Genomic DNA, 25,798 nt, shown 5'->3' on the forward strand with positions numbered 1-25,798 from the left:
ACCGGACTCTAGTTGCTAGTGTACCTTGTCCCACTTGGCGTTGATCTCCTGAGGGTTGATGGTGGTGTAGGGGTTGGTGCCGGCCATGTTCACATGGTAGGTGGCCACTATCTTGGCGATCTCATTGTGAATGCCCAGGATGGCACCGCGTTCCTTATCCGCCTCAGGGAGAGTGGCCTTAAACTGCTCATGGGCTGTACTGAGACCCTGGGAGGGAGAGAGAGATACACAGGCATACACACACACACACACACACACACACAGGCATACACACACACACAGGCATACACACACACACACACACACAGGCATACACACACACACACACACAGGCATACACACACACACACACACACACAGGCATACACACACACACAGGCATACACACACACACACACACACACACACACACAGGCATAACACACACACACACACACACAGGCATACACACACACACACACACACACAGGCATACACACACACAGGCATACACACACACAGGCATACACACACACAGGCATACACACACACACACACACACACACACACAGGAGTACACACACACACACACACACACACAGGCATACACAAACGCACACACACAGGCATACACAAACGCACACACACGATCAAAACATGCCAAGAATTGTGTGTTTAAATCTGTGTGTGTGTGTGTGTGCGCTAACCTGTATTTCCTCTATGGTGTGGACGATGAAGGTGTCCTGCAGGTCCTCCATGGCGCCCTCCATCCAGTTGTTGAACGGAGCAGCTCGTTTGGCAAACTCGAGATATAACTGGTCTATGGTCTCCAGAAGCTTCTCAGTTCTCTGTTTCAGACACACAGAGAGCGAGAGAGAAAGAAAACAGTCGGTGCATTGTTAGGCTGGGAGCAAGAAGAAAGTGAATTGACTGCATTGAACACAAGGACATCAGATGAGAATGACCTATGTAGCTCAAAGCTGGGGCAATGTTTATAGTACATGGTCCCAGTCAAATAAATGAATCAAATATTTCATATAGTCAGTATTGGACAGTCATTCCTTTGAGCCCGTCTGAGGGGCTTGGGCTCTGGCCTCCCTCAGTACCTGCAGGGCCTCGCTTCGTTTCTGGGTCAGGGCTCCTAGGGCATCCCATTGGTCGCATATCCTCTGGCATCGAGCATTCACACTGGGGGAGTCATAGTAGTCTAGCTCACTGGGGGACAAGACAGAGAGACGTTATAACAGCCCTATAACCACGTTATAACCACTATAACCACGTTATAACAGCCCTATAACCACGTTATAACAGCCCTATAACCATGTTATAACAGCCCTATAACCACGTTATAACAGCCCTATAACCACGTTATAACAGCCCTATAACCACGTTATAACAGCCCTATAACCACGTTATAACAGCCCTATAACCACCATGTTATAACAGCCCTATAACCATGTTATAACAGCCCTATAACCATGTTATAACAGCCCTATAACCACGTTATAACAGCCCTATAACCACGTTATAACAGCCCTATAACCACGTTATAACAGCTCTATAACCACGTTATAACAGCCCTATAACCATGTTATAACCACTATAACCACGTTATAACAGCCCTATAACCACGTTATAACAGCCCTATAACCACGTTATAACAGCCCTATAACCACGTTATAACAGCCCTATAACCATGTTATAACAGCCCTATAACCACGTTATAACAGCTCTATAACCATGTTATAACAGCCCTATAACCACGTTATAACAGCCCTATAACCACGTTATAACAGCCCTATAACCACGTTATAACAGCCCTATAACCACGTTATAACAGCTCTATAACCATGTTATAACAGCCCTATAACCACGTTATAACAGCCCTATAACCACGTTATAACAGCCCTATAACCATGTTATAACAGCCCTATAACCACGTTATAACAGCCCTATAACCACGTTATAACAGCCCTATAACCATGTTATAACAGCCCTATAACCATATATAACCATGTTATAACAGCCCTATAACCACGTTATAACCACTATAACCATGTTATAACAGCCCTATAACCACGTTATAACAGCCCTATAACCACGTTATAACAGCTCTATAACCATGTTATAACAGCCCTATAACCACGTTATAACCACTATAACCACGTTATAACAGCCCTATAACCACGTTATAACCACTATAACCACGTTATAACAGCCATATAACCACGTTATAACCACTATAACCACGTTATAACCACTATAACCACGTTATAACAGCCCTATAACCATGTTATAACAGCCCTATAACCACGTTATAACAGCCCTATAACCACCACGTTATAACAGCCCTATAACCACCATGTTATAACAGCCCTATAACCACGTTATAACAGCCCTATAACCATGTTATAACAGCCCTATAACCATATATAACCATGTTATAACAGCCCTATAACCATGTTATAACCACTATAACCATGTTATAACAGCCCTATAACCACATTATAACAGCCCTATAACCACGTTATAACAGCCCTCCTATAACCATGTTATAACAGCCCTATAACCACGTTATAACAGCCCTATAACCACGTTATAACAGCCCTATAACCATGTTATAACAGCCCTATAACCATATATAACCATGTTATAACAGCCCTATAACCACGTTATAACCACTATAACCATGTTATAACAGCCCTATAACCACGTTATAACAGCCCTATAACCACGTTATAACAGCTCTATAACCATGTTATAACAGCCCTATAACCACGTTATAACCACTATAACCACGTTATAACAGCCCTATAACCACGTTATAACCACTATAACCACGTTATAACAGCCATATAACCACGTTATAACCACTATAACCACGTTATAACCACTATAACCACGTTATAACAGCCCTATAACCATGTTATAACAGCCCTATAACCACGTTATAACAGCCCTATAACCACCACGTTATAACAGCCCTATAACCACCATGTTATAACAGCCCTATAACCACGTTATAACAGCCCTATAACCATGTTATAACAGCCCTATAACCATATATAACCATGTTATAACAGCCCTATAACCATGTTATAACCACTATAACCATGTTATAACAGCCCTATAACCACATTATAACAGCCCTATAACCACGTTATAACAGCCCTCCTATAACCATGTTATAACAGCCCTATAACCATGTTATACCATCCCCTTTGTAAAGATAGTGGAGGAAAGATAGCGATTGAAACTGCCAAACAACCCTGTGAGTGTGCACAGATTTTCTAATTGGACAGTTAGATGATTGTTACTACTGTGGTTATCTGTTTTGCCGTTATTGATCTCTTACAAAGTATACCTCCCTCCCTCCCTCCCTCCTTTAACTCCTATGCGATGGCTGCTATCTGCTCCACTCTGTCCTGGTGAGCGGGCAGATCACTGTACACCCCTCCACCCCTCCCTCCATCCCTCCCTCCACCCATCCCTCTTTAATTTAACTCCCTCCCTCCCTCTCTCCCTCCCTCCCTCCCTCCCTCCCTCCCTCTCTCCCTCCCTCCCTCCCTCCCCCTTACTTTAGCTCCTGTGCGATGGCAGCTATCTGCTCTACGCGGTCCTGGTGCGCAGCCAGGTCGCTCTCGAAGGCCTCATGTTTCTTCAGCAGAGCCTTGATCTCAGACAGAGAGGCCGTCTCAAAGTCCCGCGCCTGCAGCATCTCCTCCTTACCTGCAGGGGGAGACGGAGACGCACATCACACATCAATATAAAGGGCCAATAGAAAATTGATAAAGTAAGTACACTAATACAGAATCTACAGTATGTTGAACAAAACCAGATAAAAGAGGACATGATACATGTTTAATGTAATGCACACAGTGATCTTAAATTCCATATCAAATCATTTATGGGTAAAAATTAAAGGGGCAATCTGCAGTTTCTACTGTACATCCAGTTTTGGACGTATAAATTAATGATGTGTACTCATTGATTCTTGATAAATATAACTTATAAATGTCTCATGAGCTAAGTTCAACTGTCGTACCCCATCAGAACCCAAAATAAAAGCTTGTTTTTACTTCAATGTTTGTAAACAAAGTAAATGTAAACAAACACTGTATAGTCCTTATCTGTTTAATGGACCTACTGTAAGTAGCCTACACACAGCGGAGACAGAAAGATGGATGTGGTCAGAGACCCACTAAAGCAGCACCGCCCCCTCAAATTTCTGAGCCTGCCTGTCAGGGTTGGTCCTATAAAGCCAGAGCCCCCTGATGGGAGAGCATTATATACAAGGAAATTCTCAAAGCTGCTAATGAGAACCTTGACGACCTTGTACCTAGCCGGTGGGGATTCCGGTGGGGTACCCCCACCCAGGTAGTGGCAGTGCTGGCAACACTGGCTGCAGTAACCCATGGGGAGGGGGTCACACTCGGACAATCGGAGAAGGGGGCATATTATTGTGGCCCTGGTGGCACAAAATAATCAAAAGGTCTGACTGCACAGAGATGCTTGGGAAAAATGGTTACAACGGGGGACCAGCGTGTGTGTGTTTCAGGGGAAGGGGGTGGATCTGATCTCCATCACTTAGGAATTGACAATGGTTCATCAAATCTTCCCATTTTTGCCAGTTTTTGCTAAAATAATAATTGCTTGCCAAAAATGTAATTTTTGTAATGGTTAGAGGTAACAATCCTTTGCATGAACTGCCTACATTATTACGAATATTATTTGTTAATTATGGAAAATAGGATAAACAGGATTTTTTATATATTTATAAATATTATTATATATATATATATATATATATATACATACAGTGGGGAGAACAAGTATTTGATACACTGCCGATTTTGCAGGTTTTCCTACTTACAAAGCATGTAGAGGTCTGTAATTGTTATCATAGGTACACTTCAACTGTGAGAGACGGAATCTAAAACAAAAATCCAGAAAATCACATTGTATGATTTTTAAGTAATTAATTTGCATTTTATTGCATGACATAAGTATTTGATACATCAGAAAAGCATAACTTAATATTTGGTACAGAAACCTTTGTTTGCAATTACAGAGATCATACGTTTCCTGTAGGTCTTGACCAGGTTTGCACACACAGCAGCAGGGATTTTGGCCCACTCCTCCATACAGACCTTCTCCAGATCCTTCAGGTTTCGGGGCTGTCGCTGGGCAACACGGACTTTCAGCTCCCTCCAAAGATTTTCTATTGGGTTCAGGTCTGGAGACTGGCTAGGCCACTCCAGGACCTTGAGATGCTTCTTCCGGAGCCACTCCTTAGTTGCCCTGGCTGTGTGTTTTGGGTCGTTGTCATGCTGGAAGACCCAGCCACGACCCATCTTCAATGCTCTTACTGAGGGAAGGAGGTTGTTGGCCAAGATCTCGCGATACATGGCCCCATCCATCCTCCCCTCAATACGGAGCAGTTGTCCTGTCCCCTTTGCAGAAAAGCATCCCCAAAGAATGATGTTTCCACCTCCATGCTTCACGGTTGTGATGGTGTTCTTGGGGTTGTACTCATCCTTCTTCTTCCTCCAAACACGGCGAGTGGAGTTTAGACCAAAAAACTATATTTTTGTCTCATCAGACCACATGACCTTCTCCCATTCCTCCTCTGGATCATCCAGATGGTCATTGCCAAACTTCAGACGGGCCTGGACATGCGCTGGCTTGAGCAGGGGGACCTTGCGTGCGCTGCAGGATTTTAATCCATGACGGCGTAGTGTGTTACTAATGGTTTTCTTTGGTGTGTTACTAATATATTTTTTATATACAGTACCAGTCAAAGGTTTGGACACACCTACTCATTCAAGGGTTTTTCTTTATTTTAACTATTTTCTACATTGTAGAATAATAGTGAAGACATCAAAACTCATGTAGTAACCAAAAAAGTGTTAAACAAATCTAAATATATTTTATATTTGAGATTCTTCAAATAGCCACCCTTTGCCTTGACAGCTTTGCACACTCTTGGCATTCTCTCAACCAGCTTCACCTGGAAAGCTTTTCCAACAGTCTTGAAGGAGTTCCCACATATGCTGAGCACTTGTTGGCTGCTTTTCCTTCACTCTGCGGTCCGACTCATCCCAAACCATCTCAATTGGGTTGAGATCGGGGGATTGTGGAGGCCAGGTCATCTGATGCAGCACTCCATCACTCTCCTTCATGTTAAATAGCCCTTACACAGCCTGGAGGTGTGTTGGGTCATTGTCCTGTTGAAAACCAAATGATTGTCCCACTAAGCCCAATCCAGATGGGATGGTGTATTGCTGCAGAATGCTGTGGTAGCCATGCTGGTTATGTGTGCCTTGAATTCTATATAAATCACAGTCAGTGTCACCAGCAAAGCACCCCCACACCATAACACCTCCTCCTCTATGCTTTACGGTGGGAAATTCACATGCAGAGATCATCCGTTCACCCACACCGCGTCTCACAAAGACATGGCGGTTGGAACCAAAAATCTCCAATTTGGACACCAGATCAAAGGACACATTTCCACCAGTCTAATGTCCATTGCTCGTGTTTCTTGGCCCAAGCAAGTCTCTTCTTCTTATTGGTGTCCTTTAGTAGTGGTTTCTTTGCTGCAATTTGACCATGAAGGCCTGATTCACACAGTCTCCTCTGAACAGTTGATGTTGAGATGTGTTTGAACTCTGTGAAGCATTTATTTGGGCTGCAATTTCTGAGGCTGGTAACTCTAATGAACTTATCCTCTGCAGCAGAGGTAACTCTGGGTCTTCCATTCCTGTGGCGGTCCTCATGAAAGCCAGTTTCATCATAGCGCTTGATGGTTTTTGCGACTGCACTTGAAGAAACTTTCAAAGTTCTTGAAATGTTCCGTATTGACTGACCTTCATGTCTTAACGTAATAATGGCCTGTTGTTTCTCTTTGCTTATTTGAGCTGTTCTTGCCATAATATGGACTTGGTATTTTACCAAATAGGACTATCTTCTGTATACCCCCCCTACCTTGTCACAACACAACTGATTGGCTCAAACACATTAAGAAGGAAAGAAATTCCACAAATTAACTTTTAAGAAGGCACACCTGTTAATTGAAATGCATTCCAGGTGACTACCTCATGAAGCTGGTTGAGAGAATGCCAAGAGTGTGCAAAGCTGTCATCGAGGCAAAGGGTGGCTATTTGAAGAATCTAAAATCTAAAATATATTTTTGATTTGTTTAACACTTTTTTGGTTACTACATGTTCCATACATGTTATTTAATAGTTTCGATGTCTTCACTATTATTCTACAATGTAGAACATAGTAAAAATATTGAAAAACCCTTGAATTAATAGGTGTGTCCAAACTTTTGACTGGTACTGTATATATAAATATATTTACCCCAAAAAAATATATGGGGGATTGGAAATGATGCGGACAATTACGTTGATGGAAGCCACAATCTATCTGCAATATTAAAGCTGATCTACCCCCTAAAAAAATAATAAAATACAAATATAACATTATATATTCTCAAAACATGGTTAAAACTAAAATGTTGATATCATGGATGATCAGTCCTTAAATCCATAGCTATGTATATGAATTGGCGAGTGGCCGAAACAGTGGCGAGGAAGAGTTTTGTTATTGTTTTAACTGCGGATTGCCCCTTAAGGTCACTTATAATGTTTGTTTTCAATCAAAATGGTCAAAAGGAAATAGAAGTGCTTAGCCTTGCTCTGGTACCTTCAGTCCAGGCTTCGTGGATGGCTGCTTTCTGCCGAAACTTCTCGGCCAGGTGGTCGAGTCTCTCCAGCCGACGTATCTCGTTGAGGAGCCACTCCTCATAACCCTTCTCCGCCCCCTCCAGACCGCCCCACGCGTTAGAGACGTCCTGCACAGAAATAGAGTTGGACCTCGGCTTGTGCTGCTAAAGAACATAGAAACTTAAAGAATATTTCAGTGAGTTGCAGGTTTTCCCTTTTCCCAGTTTCTACTGAACAGAGACACTGTAACACACAACCAAACAGACAGGACCCAGCATCAGCATCAGCATCAGCGTGGTAGACAGAGGAAGCATGTGAAGACAGAGAGAGAGAAAGACAGGGGGAGAGAAAGAGATAGAAAGAGAGGGAGGGAGAGAGAAAGAGAGAGGGAGAGAGAGTTAGAGAGAGAGAGAGAGAGAGGGAGAGAGAGAGGGGGAGAGAGAGAGAGAGAGAGAGAGAGAGAGAGAGAGAGAGAGAGAGAGAGAGAGAGAGAGAGAGAGAGAGGTATGTGTTTAGTGCACTATGTAGTATACCAACTAGGCTACATACTGACACCATCTTCCCCTCAGAAGGCATGAAGGCAGGCCTGTTGCTCAGCCTCAGCTTGGTCTGCAGGGTGTTGAAGTTAATCTCCAGCTGGCACTTCTCCTGGACCTTAATATCATAGTAAAAAACACACATCATTTAACAGTCACACTTGCATACATTTTTCGTATTATTATTAAACCGTTGTCTCTTTTAAAAGGTCAACCCTCCTTCATACAACACAAAATACAGAATAAGGAATTAGTGACACGATTATAACAATCCAAGTGGGCGTTGGCCCCCAGCGGGAATCAAACCTTGGGGGGTTTGTGTTGGCGGCGATAGTCCCTGAAGTCTTCCAGCTTCTGCTGCATAGCCTGCATGGTGTTCTCTGGGGCACGGTTCTCCAGCCAGGGGATGGTGCGACGGATCCACTCCAAGAGCTATGATTTAGGGAGAGGGGACAGACAGTGCAGGTATAATGGGGCAGCAAGGGCAAACAAGGAGTGGTAAAGGTGAGGTTAAAACAATGAGAAAGGGAATGGAGAGAGAGAGAGCGCGAGAGAGCGAGAGAGAGAGAGAGTGAAAGAGACAGAGAGAGAGTGAAAGAGAGAGAGAGAGAGAGAGAGAGAGAGAAAGAAAGACAGAGAGAAAGAGAGAGAGAGAGAGAGAGAGAGAGAGAGAGAGAGAGAGAGAATGTTGTTACTAATAGTGAATAACTAATGTATTTAGCACAGTCAGAAAGTAGGAAGCTAATTCATTGAGCACAATTCTACCTGCTGTTCTCATTTGTTAGCCTGGACCCAGATATGTTTGTGGTATCATTCCACCCACTCCTTATCATGCTAAACATGACAAGGAGTTTCAAGGAGTGGCATGATGGCACAAACAGATCTGGTACCCAGGCTACTCATTTTGTGCCTTTACACTTATCATATTTCTGATACTTGGTTGTCCTCCTAAACATATTGTATATTTCTGATACTTGGTTGTCCTCCTAAACATATTGTTGTATATATCTGATACTTGGTTATCATTCTAAACATAGTGTTGTATATTTATTATACTTGGTTGTCATCCTAAACATATTGTTGTATATTTCTGATACTTGGTGGTCATCCTAAACATATCGTTGTATATTTCTGATACTTGGTTGTCACCCTGAACATCGTGTCACCTGTGTGGTGTGACCTGGTGAGGTCTGAGTCTCTACGGTCTCTACACTGTCAGAGCAACAAGCCTCTGGACTGGGAGAAGAAGGAGGAGGAGGTGAGGGGAGCAGGGAGAGGAGAGGAGGAGGTGAGGGGAGCAGGGAGAGGAGAGGAGGAGGTGAGGGAAGCAGGGAGAGGGGGCAGAGAGGTGGGAGAGGGGGTGGTGCAGGGACATTAAGGGGAGGAGGACAGAGGGCTCACATCACTAGCCAGCTTCTCGTAGTCCTCCATCAGCTGCTCATTCTCTTGGTTCACAGCCAACACCTTGCAGATCCTATTGGCCGCTGTCTCCGCCTGGGGGAGGAACAGGAAGGAATACATTATATCATCACCATGGGAACTGTTACAGTAGTCAGTGAGTTAGACATGACATGGCTGCATTGCAGAATCAAGCTAAAATAATATCTAGATATCTAACTATCGCTCTCTCTAGATACTTAACTGTCTATCTCTCTAGATACCTGTCTATCTAGATATCTAACTATTTCTCGCTCTCTATCTAGATATCTAACTCTCTTTCTCTCTCTCTCTAGATACCTAACTGTCTATCTAGATATATCTCTCTCTCTCTAGCTATCATCTATCTAGATATCTCTCTCTCTCTAGCTATCATCTATCTAGATATCTCTCTCTCTCTAGCTATCATCTATCTAGATATCTCTCTCTCTCTAGCTATCATCTATCTAGATATCTCTCGCTCTCTCTAGCTATCATCTATCTAGATATCTCTCGCTCTCTCTAGCTATCATCTATCTAGATATCTCTCTCTCTCTAGCTATCATCTATCTAGATATCTCTCTCTCTCTAGCTATCATCTATCTAGATATCTCTCTCTCTAGCTATCATCTATCTAGATATCTCTCTCTCTCTAGCTATCATCTATCTAGATATCTCTCTCTCTCTCTAGCTATCATCTATCTAGATATCTCTCTCTCTCTAGCTATCATCTATCTAGATATCTCTCTCTCTCTAGCTATCTCTCTCTCTCTCTAGCTATCATCTATCTAGATATATCTCTCTCTAGCTATCATCTATCTAGATATCTCTCTCTCTCTAGCTATCATCTATCTAGATATATCTCTCTCTCTAGCTATCATCTATCTAGATATCTCTCTCTCTAGCTATCATCTATCTAGATATCTCTCTCTCTAGCTATCATCTATCTAGATATCTCTCTCTCTAGCTATCATATATCTAGATATCTCTCTCTCTCTCTCTTTCTACCTATATGTTTCTATCTCTTCATCAAAGTTAGTACAACAGACGAGTGGGCTAGCGAGGTACACATAGCTCTCCTAGATATACTGGGTATTACAATAGAAATAGGACGAAGCCACTTCAACATATGGGTTTATCCGTTCTAGTAAATGTAATTATATCAGGGTGGACCCCAGAGAGATACCGTACACAGGCATTAGGCACAGCCTAGGACACAGATGGGCAGGGGTTCCCAAAATATCCCGCGCCCCCCCATGCACGCGCACGCACCCGCCACGCCACCCAACCAAATCATGAGAAAACTAAAAGATAATTACTTGACACATTGGAAAGAATTAACAAAAAAACTGCGCAAACTTGAATGCTATTTGCCCCTAAACAGAGAGTACACAGTGGGAGAATACCTGACTACTGTGACTGACCCAAACTTAAGGAAAGCTTTGACTATGTACAGACTCAGTGAGCATAGCCTTGCTATTGAGAAAGGCCGCCGTAGGCAGACCTGGCTCTCAAGAGAAGACAGGCTATGTACACACTGCCCACAAAATGAGGTGGAAACTGAGCTGCACTGAGTCATGGGTAACAGACTTAACAGGGGACTATAGTCTACACACTGAGTCATGGGTATAGACTTAACAGGGGACTATAGTCTACACACTGAGTCATGGGGTAACAGACTTAACAGGGGACTATAGTCTACACACTGAGTCATGGGTATAGACTTAACAGGGGACTATAGTCTACACACTGAGTCATGGGTATAGACTTAACAGGGGACTATAGTCTACACACTGAGTCATGGGTATAGACTTAACAGGGGACTATAGTCTACACACTGAGTCATGGGTATAGACTTAACAGGGGACTATAGTCTACACACTGAGTCATGGGTATAGACTTAACATGGGACTGTAGTCTACACACTGAGTCATGGGTATAGACTTAACAGGGGACTATAGTCTACACACTGAGTCATGGGTAACAGACTTAACAGGGGACTATAGTCTACACACTGAGTCATGGGTATAGACTTAACAGGGGACTATAGTCTACACACTGAGTCATGGGGTAACAGACTTAACAGGGGACTATAGTCTACACACTGAGTCATGGGTATAGACTTAACAGGGGACTATAGTCTCACACTGAGTCATGGGTATAGACTTAACATGGGACTGTAGTCTACACACTGAGTCATGGGTATAGACTTATCAGGGGACTATAGTCTACACACTGAGTCATGGGTAACAGACTTAACAGGGGACTATAGTCTACACACTGAGTCATGGGTATAGACTTAACAGGGGACTATAGTCTACACACTGAGTCATGGGTAACAGACTTAACAGGGGACTATAGTCTACACACTGAGTCATGGGGTAACAGACTTAACAGGGGACTATAGTCTACACACTGAGTCATGGGTATAGACTTAACAGGGGACTATAGTCTACACACTGAGTCATGGGTATAGACTTAACAGGGGACTATAGTCTACACACTGAGTCATGGGTAACAGACTTAACAGGGGACTATAGTCTACACACTGAGTCATGGGTAACAGACTTAACAGGGGACTATAGTCTACACACTGAGTCATGGGTAACAGACTTAACAGGGGACTATAGTCTACACACTGAGTCATGGGTATAGACTTAACAGGGGACTATAGTCTACACACTGAGTCATGGGTATAGACTTAACAGGGGACTATAGTCTACACACTGAGTCATGGGTATAGACTTAACAGGGGACTATAGTCTACACACTGAGTCATGGGTATAGACTTAACAGGGGACTATAGTCTACACACTGAGTCATGGGTATAGACTTAACAGGGGACTATAGTCTACACACTGAGTCATGGGGTAACAGACTTAACAGGGGACTATAGTCTACACACTGAGTCATGGGTATAGACTTAACAGGGGACTATAGTCTACACACTGAGTCATGGGTATAGACTTAACAGGGGACTATAGTCTACACACTGAGTCATGGGTATAGACTTAACAGGGGACTATAGTCTACACACTGAGTCATGGGGTAACAGATTTAACAGGGGACTATAGTCTACACACTGAGTCATGGGTATAGACTTAACAGGGGACTATAATCTAGACACTGAGTCATGGGTATAGACTTAACAGGGGACTATAGTCTACACACTGAGTCATGGGTATAGACTTAACAGGGGACTATAGTCTACACACTGAGTCATGGGTAACAGACTTAACAGGGGACTACAGTCTACACACTGAGTCATGGGGTAACAGACTTAACAGGGGACTATAGTCTACACACTGAGTCATGGGTATAGACTTAACAGGGGACTATAGTCTACACACTGAGTCATGGGTATAGACTTAACAGGGGACTATAGTCTACACACTGAGTCATGGGTATAGACTTAACAGGGGACTATAGTCTACACACTGAGTCATGGGTATAGACTTAACAGGGGACTATAGTCTACACACTGAGTCATGGGTAACAGACTTAACAGGGGACTATAGTCTACACACTGAGTCATGGGTATAGACTTAACAGGGGACTATAGTCTACACACTGAGTCATGGGTATAGACTTAACAGGGGACTACAGTCTACACACTGAGTCATGGGTATAGACTTAACAGGGGACTATAATCTACACACTGAGTCATGGGTATAGACTTAACAGGGGACTATAGTCTACACACTGAGTCATGGGTAACAGACTTAACAGGGGACTATAGTCTACACACTGAGTCATGGGTATAGACTTAACAGGGGACTATAGTCTACACACTGAGTCATGGGTATAGACTTAACAGGGGACTATAGTCTACACACTGAGTCATGGGTAACAGACTTAACAGGAGACTATAGTCTACACACTGAGTCATGGGTATAGACTTAACAGGGGACTATAGTCTACACACTGAGTCATGGGTAACAGACTTAACAGGGGACTATAGTCTACACACTGAGTCATGGGTATAGACTTAACAGGGGACTATAGTCTACACACTGAGTCATGGGTATAGACTTAACAGGGGACTATAGTCTACACACTGAGTCATGGGTAACAGACTTAACAGGGGACTATAGTCTACACACTGAGTCATGGGTATAGACTTAACAGGGGACTATAGTCTACACACTGAGTCATGGGGTAACAGACTTAACAGGGGACTATAGTCTACACACTGAGTCATGGGTAACAGACTTAACAGGGGACTATAGTCTACACACTGAGTCATGGGTATAGACTTAACAGGGGACTATAGTCTACACACTGAGTCATGGGTAACAGACTTAACAGGGGACTATAGTCTACACACTGAGTCATGGGTATAGACTTAACAGGGGACTATAGTCTACACACTGAGTCATGGGGTAACAGACTTAACAGGGGACTACAGTCTACACACTGAGTCATGGGTATAGACTTAACAGGGGACTATAGTCTACACACTGAGTCATGGGTAACAGACTTAACAGGGGACTATAGTCTACACACTGAGTCATGGGTATAGACTTAACAGGGGACTATAGTCTACACACTGAGTCATGGGTATAGACTTAACAGGGGACTATAGTCTACACACTGAGTCATGGGGTAACAGACTTAACAGGGGACTATAGTCTACACACTGAGTCATGGGGTAACAGACTTAACAGGGGACTATAGTCTACACACTGAGTCATGGGTATAGACTTAACAGGGGACTATAGTCTACACACTGAGTCATGGGTATAGACTTAACAGGGGACTATAGTCTACACACTGAGTCATGGGTATAGACTTAACAGGGGACTATAGTCTACACACTGAGTCATGGGTATAGACTTAACAGGGGACTATAGTCTACACACTGAGTCATGGGTATAGACTTAACAGGGGACTATAGTCTACACACTGAGTCATGGGTATAGACTTAACAGGGGACTATAGTCTACACACTGAGTCATGGGTATAGACTTAACAGGGGACTATAGTCTACACACTGAGTCATGGGTATAGACTTAACAGGGGACTATAGTCTACACACTGAGTCATGGGTAACAGACTTAACAGGGGACTATAGTCTACACACTGAGTCATGGGTATAGACTTAACAGGGGACTATAGTCTACACACTGAGTCATGGGTATAGACTTAACAGGGGACTATAGTCTACACACTGAGTCATGGGTATAGACTTAACAGGGGACTATAGTCTACACACTGAGTCATGGGGTAACAGGACTATGGTCGGATAGTAGTAGAACTGATAAAGTGGTGGTCTAGTAGTAGGACTATTGGAAGGACTATGACATGGTTCCTAGTGGTAGAGGACTATTGGAAGGACTATGACATGGTTCCTAGTGGTAGAGGACTATTGGAAGGACTATGACATGGTTCCTAGTGGTAGAGGACTATTGGAAGGACTATGACATGGTTCCTAGTGGTAGAGGACTATTGGAAGGACTATGACATGGTTCCTAGTGGTAGAGGACTAATGGTATGGTGGGTTCTAGTGATCTAGAGGGAGGAGCTCACCTTCTGCTTTCCTGAGGAGGAGTGGTACTAACACTGTGGTACTGTACTCTGCTTTCCTGAGAAGGAGTGGTACTAACACGACACGTAAGTAATGATGGCCTTCTCATCCGGCCTCAACGTGCTAACGGTGTCTGCCCAGGGAACAGAGGAAGGAGGAGAAGGAGAGAGGGAAGGAGAGAAAGCAGAGTAAAGGTGTGCAGAGACAAAAGGGTCCATTAGGGGGAGCAGAATAGTCAGACACCAGGGAGACAACAGGCTCCAGTCATCGTCTACAGGCTGACCAGGTTTGTTTTGTTAATCTGTTTGTTTGTTTACTGGGGTCTCCATTAGCAACCACTACTGTTTCAGGGTTCTCCATTAGCAACCACTACTGTTTCAGGGGTCTCCATTAGCAACCACTACGGTTTCAGGGGTCTCCATTAGCAACCACTACTGTTTCTGTCATCTCCATTAGCAACCGCTACTGTTTCTGTCATCTCCATTAGCAACCGCTACTGTTTCTGTCATCTCCATTAGCAACCACTACTGTTTCTGTCATCTCCATTAGCAACCACTACTGTATCTGTCATCTCCATTAGCAACCACTACTGTTTCTGTCATCTCCATTAGCAACCACTACTGTTTCTGTCATCTCCATTAGCAACCGCTACTGTTTCTGGGGTCTCCATTAGCAACCACTACTGTATCTGTCATCTCCATTAGCAACCACTACTGTTTCTGTCATCTCCATTAGCAACCGCTACTGTTTCTGGGGTCTCCATTAGCAACCACTACTGTTTCAGGGTTCTCCATTAGCAACCACTACTGTTTCAGGGGTCTCCATTAGCAACCACTACTGTTTCAGGGGTCTCCATTAGCAACCACTACTGTTTCTGTCATCTCCATTAGCAACCACTACTGTTTCAGGGGTCTCCATTAGCAACCACTACTGTTTCAGGGTTCTCCATTAGCAACCACTACTGTTTCAGGGGTCTCCATTAGCAACCACTACTGTTTCAGGGGTCTCCATTAGCAACCACTACTGTTTCAGGGGTCTCCATTAGCAACCACTACTGTTTCTGTCATCTCCATTAGCAACCGCTACTGTTTCTGGGGTTACCACTCTTCCACACTTCATCATACTTACTGGTAATACCCCCAATTCAAGCAGAGGCATAAGGTCTCATTTTTAGGGTGTGCTATGCCTTGTACTATGACAGTATTCATACGGATGGTAATAATCATTTCCATCTGATGTAATTCTGTTTTTATATAGTGTCCAGTCTTCTGATGTAAGATGACTTTCACATCACCACATGCTGCTCATACTATTCCCTGTGTCCCAAATGGCACCATATTCCCTACATAGTGCACTACTTTAGACCAGGGCCTATTGGGCTCCGGTCAAGTGCACTATGTAGGGAATAGGGTGCCATTTGGGACGCAGCCCCCTGTACACTCTTCTAATCTTCTCCTTGTCCATGCCATAGTAAAGACAGGCAGTGACTGCGTCCTCGCTTCCAATTAGAAACACATCATCTTTTTTCCATATTTTAAACACAGCTGGTCTCTCTGCCTGCCTGCTGCAATGTGTGTGTGTGTGTGTGTGTGTGCTGCAATGTGCTCTTCTGTTCTGGTCTGCTCGTCTTCTCTCCAGTGAAATGACCTCATATAACTGCAGCCCTCTCCTCTGTGCTCCTCTCAGTTATCAGAGAAGAAGAAATGGAACACACGCTGAACAGAATCTTGTTTCTAGATGTACCACACACTAGGAAGTCCTCATCTTACACTGAGACAATCATCTAACATTGTGGAGACTAAGGGTGTCACACGTACACAACATCTATGTGTTGAGATCCAATGGAAAAACACCACCCAACTCAAATCACAATGTTTTAGCATAAATATGAGAATATTCTACCTTGGCATAGTTTCTACAAGTGTCTGGTACTCTATTTTGGAGGGATGCGACACCATTCGTAGAGGAGAAATGCCATATGTTTTGTTGACTCTGGCACCGCTCCAGAATCTTCCATAAGTGTTGAATTGGGTTGAGGTCTGGTGACTGAGACGGCCCATGGCATATGGTTTACATCGTTTTCATGCTCATCAAACCATTCAGTGACCACTCGTGCCCTGGGGATGGGGGCATTTTCATCCTATGGGGGCATAGCAATGGTAGCTAAAATAATGGCCAGCCGAGCATTTTTAAACCCCTAAGCATGATGGGATGTTAATTGCTTAATTAACTCAGGAACCACACTTGTGTGGAAGCACCTGCTTTCAGTTTATATTTTGTCCCTCATTTACTCAAGTGTTTCCGCTATTTTGGCAGTTACCAGTACACACAGTGCCTTTGGAAAGTATTCAGACCCCTTAATGTTTTCCACATTTTGTTACGTTACAGCCTTATTCTAAAATGGATTAAATAGTTTTTCCCCCTCATCAATCTACACACAATACCCCATAATGACAAAGCAAAAACAGGTTTTAGACATTTTTGCAAAAGTATGAAAAAATTAAAAACTGAAAATTCACATTTACATAAGTATTCAGACCCTTTACTCAGTACTTTGTTGAAGCACCTTTGGCAGCGATTACAGCCTCAAGTCTTCTTGGGTATGACGCTACAAGCTTGGCACACTTGTATTTGGGGAGTTTCTCCCATTCTTCTCTGCAGATCCTCTCAAGCTCTGTCAGGTTGGATGGGGTGTCGCTGCACAGCTATTTTCAGGTCTCTCGGTAAACTCTAGACACTGTTATGTGTGAAAAGCCCAGGAGGGCAGCCGTTTCTGAGATACTGGAACCGGCACGCCTGGCACCGACGATCATACCAGGCTCAAAGCCTCTATGGTCACTCGTTTTGCCCATTCGAACGTTCAATCGAACAGTAACTGAATACATTGATACCTGTCTGCCGGCTTTATCTAGCAAGCCACGGCCACGGCCACGTGACTCACTGTCTGTAGGAGCGAACCATTTTCGTTAACAGGGTGGTGCACTTAATAAACTGTCCACTGTCTGTAGGAGCGAACCATTTAACAGGGGTGGTGTACCTAATAAACTGTCCACTGTCTGTAGGAGTGAACCATTTAACAGGGGTGGTGTACCTAATAAACTGTCCACTGTCTGTAGGAGCGAACCATTTAACAGGGGTGGTGTACCTAATAAACTGTCCACTGTCTGTAGGAGCGAACCATTTAACAGGTGTGGTGTACCAAATATACTGTCCGCTGTCTGTAGGAGCAAACCATTTAACGGGGTGGTGTACCTAATATACTGTCCACTGTGGGAGCAAACCATTTAACAGGTTGGTGTATCTAATATAGATGTGTGTTTGTGTCACAAATAATATCCTGATTTCACTCTTAAAAGAAACCTATTACAGCTAAGAGACAACAACCACTGTAGGAACAACCAGTGGATATCACATAGTAAAACTATGTCTCATATCTATATCACATCTATCTAGAGATTCAATGAAAACATGACCCACTCAAAGGTGACCGTCACCAGTACACATTGGTGGTAGCTGAGGTGAGGTGAGTTTATCCCCCCTCGCAACGTAAAGCGATTTGAGCGTCTGTCTGGAGACTGACTGGTCTGACTGGAGACTGGCTGTAGACTGACTGGTCTGACTGACTGGAGACTGGCTGGAGACTGGAGACTGGCTGGAGACTGACTGGTCTGACTGGAGACTGGCTGGTCTGACTGGAGACTGACTGGTCTGACTGGAGACTGACTGGTCTGACTGGAGACTGACTGGTCTGACTGGAGACTGGCTGGTCTGACTGGAGACTGACTGGTCTGACTGGAGACTGACTGGTCTGACTGGAGACTGACTGGTCTGACTGGAGACTGGCTGGTCTGACTGGAGACTGACTGGTCTGACTGGAGACTGGCTGGAGACTGGCTGGTCTGACTGGAGACTGGCTGGTCTGACTGGAGACTGACTGGTCTGACTGGAGACTGACTGGTCTGACTGGAGACTGGCTGGTCTGACTGGAGACTGACTGGTCTGACTGGAGACTGACTGGTCTGACTGGAGACTGACTGGTCTGACTGGAGACTGGCTGGTCTGACTGGAGACTGACTGGTCTGACTGGAGACTGGCTGGAGACTGGCTGGTCTGACTGGAGACTGGCTGGTCTGACTGGAGACTGGCTGGAGACTGGCTGGTCTGACTGGAGACTGACTGGTCTGACTGGAGACTGGCTGGTCTGACTGGAGACTGACTGGTCTGACTGGAGACTGACTGGTCTGACTGGAGACTGGCTGGTCTGACTGGAGACTGACTGGTCTGACTGGAGACTGACTGGTCTGACTGGAGACTGACTGGTCTGACTGGAGACTGGCTGGTCTGACTGGAGACTGACTGGTCTGACTGGAGACTGGCTGGAGACTGGCTGGTCTGACTGGAGACTGGCTGGTCTGACTGGAGACTGACTGGTTGACTGGAGACTGGCTGGTCTGACTGGAGACTGGCTGGTCTGACTGGAGACTGACTGGTCTGACTGGAGACTGGCTGGTCTGACTGGAGACTGACTGGTCTGACTGGAGACTGGCTGGTCTGACTGGAGACTGACTGGTCTGACTGGAGACTGGCTGGAGACTGGCTGGTCTGACTGGAGACTGGCTGGTCTGACTGGAGACTGGCTGGAGACTGGCTGGTCTGACTGGAGACTGACTGGTCTGACTGGAGACTGACTGGTCTGACTGGAGACTGACTGGTCTGACTGGAGACTGACTGGTCTGACTGGAGACTGGCAGGTCTGACTGGAGACTGACTGGTCTGACTGGAGACTGACTGGTCTGACTGGAGACTGACTGGTCTGACTGGAGACTGGCTGGTCTGACTGGAGACTGACTGGTCTGACTGGAGACTGGCTGGAGACTGGCTGGTCTGACTGGAGACTGGCTGGTCTGACTGGAGACTGGCTGGTCTGACTGGAGACTGACTGGTCTGACTGGAGACTGGCTGGAGACTGGCTGGTCTGACTGGAGACTGACTGGTTGAGAGTCTGGCTGGAGACTGACTGGTCTGACTGACTGGAGACTGGCTGGTCTGACTGGAGACTGACTGGTCTGACTGGAGACTGGCTGGTCTGACTGGAGACTGACTGGTCTGACTGGAGACTGGCTGGTCTGACTGGAGACTGACTGGTCTGACTGGAGACTGGCTGGAGACTGGCTGGTCTGACTGGAGACTGGCTGGTCTGACTGGAGACTGACTGGTCTGACTGGAGTCTGGCTGGAGACTGACTGGTCTGACTGACTGGAGACTGGCTGGTCTGACTGGAGACTGACTGGTCTGACTGGAGACTGGCTGGAGACTGGCTGGTCTGACTGGAGACTGACTGGTCTGACTGGAGTCTGGCTGGAGACTGACTGGTCTGACTGACTGGAGACTGGCTGGTCTGACTGGAGACTGGCTGGTCTGACTGGAGACTGACTGGTCTGACTGGAGACTGACTGGTCTGACTGGAGACTGGCTGGTCTGACTGGAGACTGACTGGTCTGACTGGAGACTGGCTGGAGACTGGCTGGTCTGACTGGAGACTGGCTGGTCTGACTGGAGACTGGCTGGTCTGACTGGAGACTGACTGGTCTGACTGGAGACTGGCTGGAGACTGGCTGGTCTGACTGGAGACTGACTGGTCTGACTGGAGTCTGGCTGGAGACTGACTGGTCTGACTGACTGGAGACTGGCTGGTCTGACTGGAGACTGACTGGTCTGACTGGAGACTGGCTGGAGACTGGCTGGTCTGACTGGAGACTGGCTGGAGACTGACTGGTCTGACTGACTGGAGTCTGGCTGGTCTGACTGGAGACTGACTGGTCTGACTGGAGACTGGCTGGTCTGACTGGAGACTGACTGGTCTGACTGGAGACTGACTGGTCTGACTGACTGGAGTCTGGCTGGTCTGACTGGAGACTGACTGGTCTGACTGGAGACTGGCTGGTCTGACTGGAGACTGACTGGTCTGACTGGAGACTGACTGGTCTGACTGACTGGAGACTGGCTGGTCTGACTGGAGACTGGCTGGTGACTGACTGGAGACTGGCTGGTCTGACTGGAGACTGGCTGGTCTGACTGGAGACTGGCTGGAGACTGGCCTGGCTGGTCTGACTGGAGACTGGCTGGAGACTGGCCTGGCTGGTCTGACTGGAGACTGGCTGGCTGGTGCCGTTATCATAGCAACAGAGACAAAGTAGTATTTTCCCATCATACATATGGAGGTGTGAAACTGTGAACCATGCAGAAAAAGGAAGAGGGTGACCGGCGCCCCCTGTGGGGCGAGGTGAGGCGGTGCACTGCAGAGAGAAGGGTTAGGGTTAGATGAGACAGACAGACGGATAAACGGACAGACACACGGAAACACGGAAAGACAGACAGACAGACAGACAGACAGACAGACAGACAGGGGAGCAGGGACCGAACCAGGGGAGTGGTGGAGTGAGGTGAGGAGGAGGGGGAGCGTTGCATCCTGGGATACCTTTTGAGCACCAGAGAAGGCGTGGTAGAAGCTAGATACGTAGGTCATGATGGCCTTCTCATCCGGGCGGGCCGTGCCCACGATGTCTGTGGAGAGATGGATGGGGGGATGGAGGGATGGGGGGATGGAGGGAGGAGAAGAGGAGGATGGGGAGGGGGTTGGGGAGGAAAGAGGATGGGGGAGGGGGTTGGGGAGGAAGGAGGAAGGAGGAGGGGTTGGGGACGGAGGAGGGGGTTGGGGAGGAAGGAGGAGGGGGTTGGGGACGGAGGAGGGGGTTGGGGGAGGAGAGGAGAGGAGGAGGATGGGGAGGGGGTTGGGGAGGGAGGAGGATGGGGGAGGGGGTTGGGGAGGAAGGAGGATGGGGGAGGGGTTGGGGAGGAAGGAGGAGGGGGTTGGGGATAGAGGAGGGGGTTGGGGGAGGAGAGGAGGGAGGATGGGGAGGGGGTTGGGGAGGAAAGAGGATGGGGGAGGGGGGTTGGGGAGGAAGGAGGAGGGGGGTTGGGGATAGAGGAGGGGGGTTGGGGATGGAAGAGGAGAGGAGGGGATGGGGAGGGGGTTGGGGGTTGGGGAGGGAGGAGGATGGGGAGGGGGTTGGGGGAGGGAGGAGGATGGGGAGGGGTTGGGGAGGGAGGAGGGGGTTGGGGGAGGAGAGGAGAGGGAAGAGGATGGGGGAGTAGGAGGGAGGGAGGGGAGGGAGGGAGGGAGGGAGGGAGGGAGGGAGGGAGGGGAGGATGGTGATGACCATTTTAAACACAAGAGATAAATGACATGGAGTAAAGACTGGGGCTGTCTCTGCATACACACCCTATCCAACTACTTCTGGCCAGGTTAAACAGAACAGACTAATTAGTACCATAGAGTTGAATAGAGGGCACATCTTTGCGATAATCCCAGCAAACATGAAGCCGATGACCAGAGGTTCATTGGCCCAATGTGGGCAGCCTACATGGGGACAATATTTTAATATACATTGTGCCAATGCACCTCTGCTCAGCGGCTCCACATTGGCACTAAAGCAGGTGGCCCCTAAGGCAGGTGGCCCCTAAGGCAGGTGGCCCCTAAGGCAGCTCTCACTTTGACTGAATTAAGCCCCCCAAAAAAAAACAAAAAAAAAGTGTCAGTTTGACCGGTCGTAAGGAAATAGAAAGCTGTGAAAACAACGCAACATGTTTCTGATAAGATTTCAGTTCGGCTTGGATGCACATTTTATGTGGTTGAAATAGTATCAGCTTTTATGATGCCCATAAAGACAGCACCTCTAAAGATGGTATCTAACTGAGCATTCGCATTCTCTCAAGATGCTGAAATAAAGAAATCATATTCCTCCACTCCTGTTCCCGAGTAAACATTTTGCCTACATTTGGTGTATAATTTTACTGCAAGAAACGTTTAATTCTGCAGGAGTTCATATTAAGGCTATGTGAGAGGTTATGGACCTACAGTCAGTGTCCAGATTTCAGTTTCGATTTTACATTTTGCAGTTTCTTTCTTATTGAATTAGACTCTGACATTGTCATTTTTGCCTCTGTGGATCGACATGAACTTTTTCAGCCCGTTCCCAAAAGCATTTGGCGATTGGCATGTAGGTCTATTTGGTGTGTGTGTACAGTTGGTCCCTACAGCTTAATTAGGCTTATGCACTAATGCCAGTTAGCCCAAAATAATGAAAGAGAAACCTCAATGTAGCCTATAGATATAAATTGCACAAGAATGATACATTTATGGATTTTTATAAGGTATTGTTTTTTTCTCTTTATTCAAAACCCGCCCGCCATGCACACAATATTTAATGACCCTAAACCCGTCCGTCCCGCGGATATAACAGCGGGGATCGTGTGTTATGAGTCAACCCGCGCGTCACTACAGTGCTGGGCTGATGTGGGATTGCTGTGGGCTAACCTGTGCTGGGCTAGCCCGTGTTTGGCCGGTGTGGTCTTTCTGTGGGCTAACCCCTGACCAAATACCCAAATGAGGCCAATGGCGTCATGTTTGCTGGGATTGCTTCTATGACAGCATGTCATGATTTGGGCCAAATACTAAATCCCACCTGAACAGGCTGAAATTCCAGGCATTTTTTTCAAACAGCTCTTACACAAAAACGGCATTATCACCATTTTCACAATTTCTGTGTTATTTTGACCTCATAGTGTGGAAATATAATTAAAACAACATGAAAACAACATGAAAACTGCACTGCCCCATTAAATTAGTCAATTTATCCTTCTTCTCCTCCTTCTTCCCTTAATAGCTTTGTGGCAAGTGTGCCCTCTATCCAACTTTATGGTAAAAACTGGACTTCTATTCCACCCCACAATGACAGGTTGACAAATTTAAGTTGAGAATATCAAAACAGGAGAACAATATCAAGGAAGGGAAACGCCACTTTGAGTCACTCCAGATTACGTGCTAATCTAGGGAAAATGCGACAGACACTCTCTCTCTCTCTCTCTCCCTCTCCCCCTCCCTCCCTCCCTCTCTCCAAGATATCTATATTTAGGTACAGAGCTAACCAGTTTAAAATGGGGAATAGGGACAGAATTTAACTCAGATTAGAGAAATCAGAGCAAAGCCTTCTGTCATCTCGGTGACGTGTATTCTTTCTATCAACGTTCTGAAAAGTCAGGAGGTAGGACCAGACAATGTCTGTGGGGTCAAAATATCTTGTTCAAAACAAATACCACAAAAAAAAAACATGAAAAGTTACAGTTTTATCGAGTGAAACGTGGTCGCTCTCCAGACCGACTACACTGCAGACGTCGCATTGCATCAACCAATGGTTACGTGCCATAACAGATGGCTACATTTACATTTACATTTTAGTCATTTAGCAGACGCTCTTATCCAGAGCGACTTACATGAGCAATTAGGGTTAAGTGCCTTGCTCAAGGGCACATCTACAGATTTTTCACCTAGTCGGCGCGGGGATTAGAACCAGCGACCTTTCGGTTACTGGCACAACGCTCTTAACCACTAAGCTACCTGCCGCCCATGACGTGTTAAACACCTATCCAGGCGTTGTGAGATCTGGCATGCGTCTGCAATGTAGTCGGCCTGGAACGCAGCCATGTCAGTCTCGACTCCACTTCCACTTCCTCATTGACCCTTGACCCTCCTGGTCTTACCCTCAGCGTCCAACATCTTGGGGATGTCCAGGTACTTCTCTGCCACGTCGAAGGCCGTGTTCAGGTTGGTCATGGGGTCATCCTACAGGTGAGAGAAGCAACAGAGGAGATCAGGCCACGTGGCTAGGTGTGGTTGTAGTACTGTTCCAGTGACTGTTAAGTCATTTCAATGCGGTAGTGTAAGCAGATTTAGGCCAAATGATATTGAAAAAGAACTGTATTTGTTTTGGCATGAATCTCCTTCCATAAACCAGAACATGTCTATATCAGCCCTTCCCAACCCTCTCCTCGGGACCACCAGACCTTTCACATTATAGAGAACCATATAGATCAGCCCTTCCCAACCCTCTCCTCGGGACCCACCAGACCTTTCACATTATAGAGAACCATATAGATCAGCCCTTCCCAACCCTCTCCTCGGGGACCACCTGACGTTTCACATTTTAGTTGTGGTCCTAAACAGTCACACCTGAATCACCTGGCTGATTAGTTGTCTAATGGATTCAGGTGTGACCCTTTAGGGCTAAAACTATAATGTGAAAGGTCAGGTGGGTCCCGTAGAGAGGGTTGGGAAGGGCTGATCTATAAGATTCTCTATAATGTGAAAGGTCAGGTGGGTCCCGTAGAGACGGTTGGGAAGTGCTGATCAGTGGAGGTTAGTGGGAGGAGCTATAGGAGGACTGGCTCATTGGCTGGGATGGAATAAATGGAACAGAGATAAACGTTTCCATATATTTGATACCGTTCCAAAAATACCATTCCAGCCATTCCAATGAGCCTCCTCTGGTGCTGTTCTCTGTGTGTCATTCAGTAAGTGTCTTTATGGTTCTCTGTGTGTCAGTCAGTAAGTGTCTTTATGGTTCTCTGTGTGTCAGTCAGTAAGTGTCTTTATGGTTCTCTGTGTGTCATTCAGTAAGTGTCTTTATGGTTCTCTGTGTGTCATTCAGTAAGTGTCTTTATGGTTCTCTGTGTGTCAGTCAGTAAGTGTCTTTATGGTTCTCTGTGTGTCA

General features: G+C 45.9%; 1 protein-coding gene across 4 annotated transcripts in view; it reads right to left on the reverse strand.

The window, feature by feature from the left end:
* LOC121539083 (alpha-actinin-1) overlaps positions 1–25,798 on the reverse strand; it is a 147,805-nt gene that overhangs the window by 15,346 nt on the left and 106,661 nt on the right. For all 4 annotated transcript variants that reach the window (XM_041847320.2, XM_041847322.2, XM_041847319.2 and 1 more), the window contains exons 7-16: positions 24,789–24,870; positions 21,667–21,752; positions 9,647–9,739; positions 8,552–8,677; positions 8,259–8,363; positions 7,690–7,837; positions 3,558–3,708; positions 1,086–1,194; positions 687–827; positions 25–207 (exon numbers count right to left, since the gene is read on the reverse strand). In XM_041847320.2, coding sequence (XP_041703254.1) covers positions 25–207; positions 687–827; positions 1,086–1,194; positions 3,558–3,708; positions 7,690–7,837; positions 8,259–8,363; positions 8,552–8,677; positions 9,647–9,739; positions 21,667–21,752; positions 24,789–24,870 — 1,224 coding nt within the window. The remainder of the gene's footprint in view (positions 1–24; positions 208–686; positions 828–1,085; positions 1,195–3,557; positions 3,709–7,689; positions 7,838–8,258; positions 8,364–8,551; positions 8,678–9,646; positions 9,740–21,666; positions 21,753–24,788; positions 24,871–25,798) is intronic.

Source organism: Coregonus clupeaformis, chromosome 25 (assembly GCF_020615455.1).
Source record: "Coregonus clupeaformis isolate EN_2021a chromosome 25, ASM2061545v1, whole genome shotgun sequence".
Classification (NCBI taxonomy): domain Eukaryota; kingdom Metazoa; phylum Chordata; class Actinopteri; order Salmoniformes; family Salmonidae; genus Coregonus; species Coregonus clupeaformis.